General features: G+C 37.4%; 1 protein-coding gene across 2 annotated transcripts; it reads left to right on the top strand.

The window, feature by feature from the left end:
- Nucleotides 1-3,173: 3,173 nt before the first annotated feature.
- Nucleotides 3,174-12,144, top strand: LOC124877868 (secretory carrier-associated membrane protein 1-like). 2 transcript variants are annotated; one of them, XM_047381464.1, is made up of 10 exons: nucleotides 3,174-3,375; nucleotides 5,509-5,589; nucleotides 5,778-5,888; nucleotides 6,668-6,679; nucleotides 6,981-7,092; nucleotides 8,373-8,501; nucleotides 8,687-8,846; nucleotides 8,937-9,038; nucleotides 9,113-9,230; nucleotides 9,636-12,144. In XM_047381464.1, exons 1-10 carry the CDS (start codon nucleotides 3,319-3,321, stop codon nucleotides 9,795-9,797), a joined length of 1,044 nt encoding a protein of 347 aa, XP_047237420.1. In that variant the 5' UTR covers nucleotides 3,174-3,318; the 3' UTR covers nucleotides 9,798-12,144. The 2 variants fall into 2 exon arrangements, with proteins under 2 accessions (XP_047237420.1, XP_047237421.1); XM_047381465.1 differs by lacking the exon at nucleotides 6,668-6,679.
- Nucleotides 12,145-12,241: the final 97 nt, after the last annotated feature.

Consider the following 12,241-nt stretch of genomic DNA (forward strand, 5'->3'; position numbering starts at 1 on the left):
CCCTTTGCCTTCAAAACAGCATCAATTCTTCTAGCTACACTTGCACAAAGTTTTTGAAGGAACTCGGCTGGTAGGTTGTTCCAAACATCTCGGAGAACTAACCACAGATCTTCTGTGGATGTAGGCTTTCTCACATCCTTCTGTCTCTTCATTTCATCCCAGACACATTCGATGATGTTGGACTCTGTTGAGAACATACCATCACTTCTAGTAATTCTTGTTGTTCTTTACGCTGAAGATAGTTCTTAATGACTTCGGCTGTATGTTTGGGTTCACTTACTTAGCATTTTGTAAATTCCTAAAAATAAACAATCATCATTTATATTTCTGAAAGTCTGAAAGCATTCTTTATTTACAGCATCTTTTCACAGCTGCCTAAAACGTTTGCACAGTACTGTGTATATACATATATTTCTATATATATCTAGATATATATATATATCTAGATATATATAGAAATATATAGATATATATATATATATATCTATATATATATATATATATATATATATAGATATATATATATATCTAGATATATATAGAAATATATAGATATATATATCTATATATATATAGATATATATATATATAGATATATATACACACACTACCGGTCAAAAGTTTTAGAATGCCTTTCTCATTTAATGGTTTTCTTTATGTTTATGACTATTTACATTGTACTTAGATTCTCACTGAAGGCTTCAAAACAGTGGATGAACACATATGTAATCATGTAGCAAACAAAAACTTGAAAAATAACTTTCAATATGTTTTATATTTTAGATTCCTTAAAGTAGCCGCCCTTTGCTGTGATGACTGAAATATTAATCTCTGTCCGTCTCTCAATGAACCTCTGGGAAGTTCTTTCAAGACTCTTTAAAAACTATTTGGGTGAGAATGCCAAGAAAGCAAAACAGTAATCAAACCAAAGGGTGGCTATTTTGAAGAATCTAAAATATGAAAATATTTATAGAGTTATTTGCCATTTTTTGTTCACTACATAATTCCATGTGTGTTCATTCAGTTTTGTTGCCTTTGGTAGAAATCTACAATTTGAAAAGTCATGTAAATAAAGAGACCCAGTAAGTGAGAAAGTGTATCTAAAACGTTTGACTGCTAGTGCGTGTGTATATATATATATATATACATATACAGGTCTTTCTCAAAATATTAGCATATTGTAATAAAGTTCATTATTTTCCATAATGTCATGATGAAAATTTAACATTCATATATTTTAGATTCATTGCACACTAACTGAAATATTTCAGGTCTTTTATTGTCTTAATACGGATGATTTTGGCATACAGCTCATGAAAACCCAAAATTCCTATCTCACAAAATTAGCATATTTCATCCGACCAATAAAAGAAAAGTGTTTTTTATACAAAAAACGTCAACCTTCAAATAATCATGTACAGTTATGCACTCAATACTTGGTCGGGAATCCTTTTGCAGAAATGACTGCTTCAGTGCGGCGTGGCATGGAGGCAATCAGCCTGTGGCACTGCTGAGGTCTTATGGAGGCCAAGGATGCTTCGATAGCGGCCTTTAGCTCATCCAGAGTGTTGGGTCTTGAGTCTCTCAACGTTCTCTTCACAATATCCCACAGATTCTCTATGGGGTTCAGGTCAGGAGAGTTGGCAGGCCAATTGAGCACAGTGATACCATGGTCAGTAAACCATTTACCAGTGGTTTTGGCACTGTGAGCAGGTGCCAGGTCGTGCTGAAAAATGAAATCTTCATCTCCATAAAGCTTTTCAGCAGATGGAAGCATGAACTGCTCCAAAATCTCCTGATAGCTAGCTGCATTGACCCTGCCCTTGATAAAACACAGTGGACCAACACCAGCAGCTGACACGGCACCCCAGACCATCACTGACTGTGGGTACTTGACACTGGACTTCTGGCATTTTGACATTTCCTTCTCCCCAGTCTTCCTCCAGACTCTGGCACCTTGATTTCCGAATGACATGCAGAATTTGCTTTCATTCGAAAAAAGTACTTTGGACCACTGAGCAACAGTCCAGTGCTGCTTCTCTGTAGCCCAGGTCTGGGGAATGCGGCACCTGTAGCCCATTTCCTGCACACGCCTGTGCACGGTGGCTCTGGATGTTTCTACTCCAGACTCAGTCCACTGCTTCCGCAGGTCCCCCAAGGTCTGGAATCGGCCCTTCTCCACAATCTTCCTCAGGGTCCGGTCACCTCTTCTCGTTGTGCAGCGTTTTCTGCCACACTTTTTCCTTCCCACAGACTTCCCACTGAGGTGCCTTGATACAGCACTCTGGGAACAGCCTATTTGTTCAGAAATTTCTTTCTGTGTCTTACCCTCTTGCTTGAGGGTGTCAATAGTGGCCTTCTGGACAGCAGTCAGGTCGGCAGTCTTACCCATGATTGGGGTTTTGAGTGATGAACCAGGCTGGGAGTTTTAAAGGCCTCAGGAATTTTTTGCAGGTGTTTAGAGTTAACTCGTTGATTCAGATGATTAGGTTCATAGCTCGTTTAGAGACCCTTTTAATGATATGCTAATTTTGTGAGATAGGAATTTTGGGTTTTCATGAGCTGTATGCCAAAATCATCCATATTAAGACAATAAAAGACCTAAAATATTTCAGTTAGTGTGCAATGAATCTAAAATACATGAATGTTAAATTTTCATCATGACATTATGGAAAATAATGAACTTTATCACAATATGCTAATATTTTGAGAAGGACCTGTATATATATATATATATATATATATATATATAAACAGATCTTATAAATACATGCTTTTAGGAGGAGTCGTGGAAAACTGGGGAAAAAGATATGCCAAAAAAAATCGAAGGACGCATTTATGTTTTTGGTGTCGATTTAGGAAAAGATTTACAACAAAATAGAAGAACAAATAGAAAAACTGACCATCAGTCGTTGTTAAATATGTGACACACTACATCACAAGAGATTCTGATAGATTTTGCAGAAAATGCTGGCTAGTAGCTTTAAATTGCAGAAAATACACAATGAGCATGTGCTCCATTAACCTCTTTGTGTTCTCGCAGACTTGCACCTGTGTGTTCCCATGTGCTGTACCTGCCCAGGTTGTCCTGGCAATCGTGATGCTGTCTCAGTCTGTCACGCTGTTTATCAGCATCCTCGCAGCTGCTGCCATTTTTCTGCTACTTGCTAGCTTGCCAAGCGAGAGCTCTCCATCTGCAGGAGGAGGCAAAGTGGGCTGCTACCAACAAAAAGAGGCAGTCAAATCCGAGGACCAGACCTTTCCCGGAGGATTGGGGGTTTCTCGTTTAAAGAAAGAAGTTATTAGAAAGGCGATACGATGTCTGATTTTGACAGTAATCCGTTCGCAGACCCGGATTTCAGCAATCCCTTCCAGGTAGCTAACAAGGCTAGCATGGTTGGCTGAAAAACCATTGCTGCCCATTGAGCCCACATCTTTACTTTAGCATCCAAACTAGTGGCTTGACAGCCCAATGGAGAAGCTCCTCTAGAAGCAGACATGCTATCTATTGTCATTTACTTTTATTGTAGTGGTTTAGGATGATTTCAAAACAGTTATGCCTCGGATCGTTTCTGGAAACAATGCTGTAAATACTGATAACATCTGTTGTTGTAAATGGATGCTAGCTGGATAATATTAGCTTTGACCATCGCCTGTATATTTGCATAAAGCTGCCTTTTTAGAGAAAATCTTATTGCTTTTTATTTTTATCTTAACCGAAGTGTAATGTAGGTGTCAACAAGCGGGTTTATTTACAACTGTCGCTTAGATGTAGGCCTTAATAGGTGAATAGCAAGGACAGAGCAGAGATGCAATTATTAGGTGGAAGCGATTGTATAAACAAGATGAGTTCGCACAAGCAATCGAGACAATCACTCTTGTTTTGGTTGTGTTTTCTGTATGATATCTATACGCAACAAGCTATTTAATTGTGTCTGATATTAGTTAGCAAAATGTTCAAAACCAGTTTTTGTTAAAACAAAAGATTACGTCTGGAAGAGCATTAAAATAGCTTTCAAATGACACCAAGAGCTTGTTGGTAGGTAAAGGTGAGCTGCAGTGTTTTAAAAGATGAATCTCTTTGGTTATTTGCATCCATCAGTATACATAGAAATCTGTGAAAACCTATGAGTCAGAATCAAGAACAAATATTGACTGAATAATAATCTGTCTTAGTGGAATCCATATTTAGTGAATAAAAATAAATGTTAGTTAACTGACTTGCTTTAGACCTAGGCTAGATTTGGCTGAAAAGGTGAAATTCACCATTTAAAAACAGCAACTGAGAATATTTTGAATAGAAACAAAAAGATTTTCGGTTTGCAGTGAAAATTGTTGGTAAATTCTGAAATTAGGATAAAAGGTATCAGCATTTTATGAAATGCGAATTTAGCATGTGCTCATATATTAAAAGTATGTGTATAACTTTAAGAATATATGTTCTTAACTGCACAGATAGAAACATACCTACATTCATAAACATTTCTTGTGAATAGTAAACTGGTGCCTGTTTATTTAAAGTGTTGATATTCTGCCTTGCAGAGAACCCAAATAAGTGCATTTACTATACAATTTTTTTTTTACATTTAATTCACTCTGTGCCTATTAGTGTGGAAAGTTTATGTGAGACTGGCTGCAAACTTTATTATTTTTATGTGATAAACTGGGTTAGGTCACTAAGTACTTAAACCCATGCTTAGGTTGGGGACATAGATGAATTTGTTTTCTTTTGCGTCTCCACGCAATACTTTAGCGTTCGCTCGCAAAACTTGTTAATCACCTTGAGAAAGTTGTGCATTTTGGAACAGCAGCACATTTGACAAACTGCTCACAAAACAAACAGCACTGATATGGCATTGATATGGTTTACTTGCATTATGCAGGTTAACACGCAGTCAACAATGTAATTAAATGCTTAGGATAAGAAGAGCCGTTCAAATCACTATAAAAACAAAAGTGGCGTGCAAAAAAAGAACACCATGCAGCAGTAATAAGCAAATAAAGTGTCACAGATGTGGTTTCGTGCAGTATTATTGTCCAGAGTTCAGCAGTTTTACAGCATGTGGATATTAACTGTCTTTAAGTCTGATTGAAGATCCTTTTATTTAAGGCCGATTTCAAAATAAAACTCAATAAATCTCAAAAACGGGTCTCCCACAAAGTACTGCGAGATAACGCAAAGACTATTGCGTGAGAACGCAAAAAGTATAGCGTGGGATCGCAAAAGTTTTGTGAGCGAACGCAAAGTATCGTGTGTGTACACAAAAGAAAAAAAATCTAGATATAATCTATTTTGAATGTTGCTTTTAAATGTTCTTCCTTAGCCCATCTACTATTGGTGTAAGCGCTTCAAGTAAAACAGGATCTGGTAAATGAGTAAATATTTGTTTCAGTTTGAATCCAAGTGCCACGTTTTTCGAAAATAACTGAGTAAAAAAGGTAATAATTAAAATGTTTGGGGGTAGATTTCCCTTCCTAAACTCCTGTATGAACCTTTGTACCTTGTAGGATCCTTCGGTGACCCAAGTGACACGGTCTGCCCCTCCTGGTGGTCTGGAGGAATATAACCCCTTCACAGATGCTAGAACGGTTAGCTTCAGATTGTGCATGTGTGTGTGTGTGTTTTAGGGTGACCTAATTTCCTCCACTAGACTGCAGTCTTCCAATCTGCAACTTTCGGTCTGAGTGTAAAAAACACATAAATTGTGACTCCAGCCTAATTGCAGTAAAATGTGTTTGCATAAGTAACAATGTAGACATCCTTCACTGGTCTGCAGGCACCACCTGGAAATGCCCCTAAACCTACTCCCGCTCCTTCCCAGAACACACAACCTGCCATCATGAAGCCCACAGAAGAGCCACCAGCTTATTCACAGCTCCAGACTCAGGTAAAACATACAGTAACATCTTCACTGGTGTGCTTTGAACCACAGCTATTTTTACTTTCTCTACATTAGATACACAACATACAGCACTCCACTATTATTTGAAGCCCTGATAAAAATGTCTATGAAAGCCTTAAGAGAAATTGCAATTATGGAGATCTGGTGACCCAGATTTCCATAATTGCATCAAAGTAGTCACACTGTGATGCATTGGTCTAGCTGCTTAAAAGATTTACTTTTTTAACCTCCCTTACATATCGTACCTAAATGCTTCAATTATTTTTATATAAATTGTAATCTTCAAATAAGTCATGTCCTAACATGACACTTTGTGGGAAAAAATCTACCCATATTATCTTTTTATTTTTATTTTTATTATGAGATCATGCCATTGTCATAATAGATGCATTTACTTTAAGGCTTTTCATCTTTACCAAGGGTGCCAGAAATTGTGTATTGCTCTATATTTGTCCGTCCTGATTAGGTGTTTTAACAGTAGCACAGTTTTACATAACAGAAGGAACTACCTTTCACTTCGTAAAGTTCCATCTCTTGTACAATAAAAAAAACAAAAAAAAACTCATATTGTCTATCCAGCTCTTAAACAAAACTAACATCAACAAAAACTCATTATATTAATAACTGTGTCAAATAAAACATGTGTAACTGTCCAAAAATGTGTAAAGACTTGTCTCAGATCAGACACTCCATTTTTTCCTTTAGTTCATTTTTCTTTTTGTTCTTTATATGCTGTGTTCTTGTGTTTTCTGATGGCCCAGCAGCAACGTGACGAGGTACCGTCTTTAAATCTCATGTTTTCATTTCTCATTGAACTGATGTGGTGTAGATTCATTTAATGCCCCTTTTTTTTTTTTTACCTGTAACGTTCATTTGCAGTTATTTTTAAAGCTAGTTTAATACTAACAGAAATGTGTGGTTTATAGTGACTAATTTGTTTTCTAACCCCACCTCTTCCCTTTCCAAACTAATATAAAATTAACCCAAATTAAAGATGGTATAAATATTTATCTTATTGCAAACCTGTTACAGCTTTCTGATGTTGTGAATCATACTCTTTTTTTGTGTCTCTCTCAGGACCAAGCACGTGCTCAGGCTGAGTTGTTGAGAAGGCAGGAGGAGCTGGAGAAGAAAGCTGCAGAGCTTGATCGTCGGGAGAGAGAGTTGCAGTCCCACGGAGTAGGAGGAGGTCATTCCGATTTCCATCCCTCATCCCCTCCTTATCCTTACAGCTGTAACTGTCCTTGCTGGTCAGACCTAGATTCATGAAAGTTTACCAGTGTACAAGTTATTGTACAATCAGCAAATATTTACTCCGGTTTTGACATTAGGAGCTTTTACGTTTAAACTTGAGTATTTACAAAAGACAGGAAAAAAAGCTGCTGTCAAAGTGTTTCTGCTGCTTTTATTACTTTGAGGATACTTTGTCAATGCCTTTTGTAAACTAAATAACAACCAGCTATGACAAAATTGACACTTTGTTTTTGTTTAATAGAACCAATGTCATCCTACTTTACAAAAGGACCCAAAACTGGTTTATCTCGTGAAATAATGGTTAATAATACTTCCTGTTAAAGGTGCATATTTCCACACTGTGTGACAGCTCTTGTTTTATTTAGACTCAGGGGAGAAATCCTAAGCTTCTATTGAGAGTGAGCTTTTAGGTTATGTGAGATACATCTATTATCCACCAAAAATGTATTTAATACAGTCTAAAATTTGACCACTCAGATTTCACATGTTCGAACAGGTATTAAAAGCTGGGATTTGTGGAAATTTGCTTGAGCATTAGTTGAGTTATGAGGGATCCACATGTTGCCTAAAACTGGCAGGATTTTCACTAAGATTTTGTAAGATTTAACATGACTTTTTGCCCAGTGTTTATCATCGAGCCTAAAGAGTCCCATCTCCTTAAGCAAAATTCTAAGAAATCTTGAGTGTTATTTTGTTCATTGTAGTCTTATAAGTATATTAAATAAGCTATGTTGCATACTTCACTATCAGTGGATAGTTGTAGATTAGGAACAAAAATTCAGGGAATCACAACCTAACTGTTTTAAAAGGTAAATTTATTAACATCACACTATTGCAAATTATTTCAGAGTCGCCATGCACAATGAGAAATAAAAACAGATTTGAACGCACACATCTGACTGAAATAATTAATTATCTATATGTAATCACCTTGCTATCTTAAAAATTAGGCTGGCATCATCTTTTTAATTAGAAGCGGGTTTAGATTAGAAGTATCATACTTTTTATTCAACGTTTGATTTAACATAAAATAAAACATTATTTAACATCATTCAGCTGTTTGACACCCATGCCTCACATTTCTTTATGTAAATTATATTCTGCGAAGTGATCAAATTGTTTTGCGTTCAACACAAAAAAAAGCTTAAATATTGGTATTTGACATTTTTAACAAAAAGTATTTCGTCTCATCAAATCATCTGGTTTGTTTTGCAGGCCGCAAGAACAACTGGCCTCCACTACCAGAAAAGTTTCCTGTTGGTCCGTGTTTCTATCATGATATTGCCGTAGACATTCCCATAGAGTTCCAGAAGACCGTCAAGATCATGTACAACCTTTGGATGTGTAAGTCAACCATCTGGCTCTCCATAGTACAGGAAGTACATATCCGTTTCTTTTAATTCCTTTAAACATTCCCTATTGCATGTAGGGTTTTAACTAGTTCTAACACCTGCGTAACACTGTAACTATAGTATCTTGCTTAGTTGTTGCTAAAGTTTGACCCATTGCAATTTGATGTGATATTCCAGTTCATGCAGGCACGCTCTTTGTGAACATGTTTGGTTGCCTGGGGTGGTTCATTGTGGATGCATCTCGTGGGGTGGATTTTGGCCTGTCCATGCTGTGGTTTCTGCTCTTCACTCCATGTTCTTTCGTCTGCTGGTACAGACCGCTCTATGGGGCCTTCAGGTAATTAAGGGGACAGAATATGTCACCTGACTTTGGAGCAGTTGATGCAAATCACGCAAATGAATCACACTTGTCTTCTTCTCACTTCAGGAGTGACAGTTCGTTCCGCTTCTTTGTCTTCTTCTTCATCTACATTTGTCAGTTTGGAGTCCACGTTCTACAGTCTATTGGCATCACTGGTTGGGGAACATGGTAAGTATCTCATGATATCACTGAATCAATCCATCTGTGATCATTTACAAAGTACCCTGGTTTTGTTTTGCCAGTGGCTGGATTGCGGCGCTAACTGGTCTGAACACCAGCATCCCTGTCGGCATCATCATGTTACTGATTGCAGCTCTATTCACTGCACTGTCTGTGGGTTCGCTCATAATGTTTAAAAAGGTAAAACGATTGCCAATTGAAAATATTGCATAATGTTTGAAAAACCAAATCAGTAAAATGGGGGATTGTTTAAATGTTAGAATGTGAATGAATCAGGGTATTGTATATAGCATATCAATTATTAAGGTTGTAATGAAAAATGTAAACCATACTTTATCCGCAAAGAGCCATCTAAATGTAAATTAAAAATACCCAAAGTGTAATCCCAATTCCCTGATGACCTAAAAAGAAGACATTATTTTGATCCTTGCAGAAAACAAAATCTGAAAATGGAACATTTTAAGCACAATGCACCTTTAACATAACTTTCGTTTCGCTCTGGCTCTTTTCATAGTATATAGCATGACAAACATCCGGTGACTGATAATTCAACTGCATTGAATTCTCTTTTTCTGCCTTTTCCAGGTGCATGCACTGTATCGAACCACTGGTGCCAGTTTTGAGAAGGCTCAGCAGGAGTTTGCGACTGGTGTCATGTCAAACAAGACTGTTCAGACTGCTGCTGCCAATGCTGCTGCAAATGCTGCGACCAATGCTGCTCGTGGGGCCTTCAAAGCTCATCCATAAAGGAGACACGTTCAAGGCACACTTACTCACACATATACCCAAACACACACAGCAACAAGATGGAGGCACTCAGCTCTGGTCCTGCTGCCTCTCAGATTCAATAGAATATATTTATGAATATTTTCCCCTGCACATTTATCGTTTAAAGTGTGAAGTAAAATAACAGACAGGTTACTAGAGTTGTTCATCTTGACCTAAAGCCTAACATCAGTGAAGACGCTACAAAATTCACCCTATCTGCTTTACAGTCAGGTGACTGTCTTCTCACGTCCACTAAGTGATTCAAGGTGGGCTCTAAATGTGTGTGGGGGGACCTCATCTTGCACACTTAACCACCTTTGTGCTACCCTCGTCCTTCTGTCCCCTGTGAGATGATCCCAGATCAGACAGAAGTAACAGCTCTAGCATACTTTGTGATGATGATGACCTCCGAACACCTCCCTGCCTGATAAATTCACTCTAGAGTTATGAGAAGTTAGAATCTGTTTGCATATGGTTTAGTTTTTGTTTTTTAATAGCTGGACGTCAGGGCGATGCAGTGATACAGAATTTCTGTGCTTTATTTTTATCCAGTGTTTGGACATTAGGGACTTGAAGGTACACTTTACCTTATCCTGTATCTGTGCTTAATGTAGCAAGATGACAACATTCTCACTATGGAAAAATGGTTTCATAATATTTCAGCTACGCCACAGATATACTTCTCTGTTCTGCTCTGTGTGCTTCTTTGGTTGAGGTGATCCAGCTGCTTGTGATTATCCAGCATGATATCAACAAGCATGCTTGGCACACACAACAGTTAGAACATCTTTTGGCATCATCTTTAACTTCATTGCCTTCTATCAGGCTTCAGAGGTTGCTGGTTAGGGGGGAAGCTTTTTTTGCAAAAAGTGGATTACAGTGATTTAAGTCCCCAACTTAAACCCATTCAAAAGTGGGAAAGATCTAACAAAAGCCAACTTTCCCTTTCATTTAAGGATGGCATTCACACATTCCTACAGTACGTGACTCTCCCTCAGTCGTTTTTGTAGCTGTTCTCACTTGTTGGAAAACTAACGCTGCTATTAACCTTAGAGCCGCTTGATCGTGGGCTCTTGCTGTCCCGTTTCCTGTTTAAAAAGAAACAAAAGACCACACACGGAGAGAACTGGAATGCCTTTTCTCTCAGGAGAATGTTTTTATATCTTGAGACTAACCTGCACATATATTAAAATGGAAAAGAATATGTGTACATGTACCCTATATAGTGTAACAGTCCATTATTTCAACAGATTTTCCTGTCAGTGAGGAATTACTGGCTGCAGTAAATCTGTAGCCAAAATAACCATTAAGGAACAGGGGGCTGAACTTGATGCACATTCAGCACCACCAACACTTTAATTTATTCACACTAAAGTTGTACAAACCACAGTCACTGAAGTGAAATATGGACGTGCATCTTTTTTTCTTTTCATTGTGCTGAAGCACTTCACGTAGTGAGCGTGATTGTCTGAAGATGTGCATGATAGATGAATGATGACTGCTGTGCAAAACAATGAAATACTCCCAAAACTAAATGTTAGAAAGTCGAGGATCTCTCCCAAAATAATAAGCTTAAACCTTGGCAGTATTGCTTTTGTTTGGAGTTCTTTTTTCTAATACACAACACAATTCTTGTTTTACATCAAAGTTAGTGCAAAATCATGTTTTTATTTATGGTGTTATTTAAGTTGTTTGCAGTTTAGTATTTTTAATTTTTATTTTGTCTGTGTGAATTTTGTAATGACATGGTTATTGGGACAGCTAGGCTGCAGGAGGTTCTCGATGACTTTGCAGATCACCCTACAAACACGCGTGCATGTTTTATGAGAGAGAGTGTAAATGATTGGTATGGAAGAATTAAACTCCCTCAAATGTTGTTTTATGTCCTGAAAAGCTGTGAGAAACTACCAAATGTTCATAGAAATGTTTTGCTTTGTGGTGTGCAACATTCAGTTTTACCTTAAGTTATTACAATACTCTGCTACATACACCCACATGATCACCATGTATTTATACTTTTAAAGTCGTTCTATGAAGCCTTGCCACATTGGGTAGTTTATTGATGTATTTGGCGACCTGGTTCTGCTGTACAAAACAATGTGTTTTTGAAGTCTGCTGACACAAAACAGTGTTTCTTTGGCCTGTGATAGTGTTATTTGACAGAGTCGGGGGGGGGGGGGGACACCTGTATATTTTGTAAAGTTTAATCCTCATTATCAATCACATGTAAAAATGGTAATGCACTCCTGTCTGGCTTTTGTCGCATGTGAGATAGTTTCAGTTTTGTATATTTATGGTATTAACATTAAATAAAATTTGAAAGAAGTATGTACTGATTTAATTTAAGGGAAACATCAGTTTCAAGAACACACAAACACACCTTGGATTTGACCTTCCACCTACAAAGTGTCTTTTTCCATTTC

Source organism: Girardinichthys multiradiatus, chromosome 12 (assembly GCF_021462225.1).
Source record: "Girardinichthys multiradiatus isolate DD_20200921_A chromosome 12, DD_fGirMul_XY1, whole genome shotgun sequence".
In the NCBI taxonomy this organism is placed as follows: Eukaryota; Metazoa; Chordata; class Actinopteri; order Cyprinodontiformes; family Goodeidae; genus Girardinichthys; species Girardinichthys multiradiatus.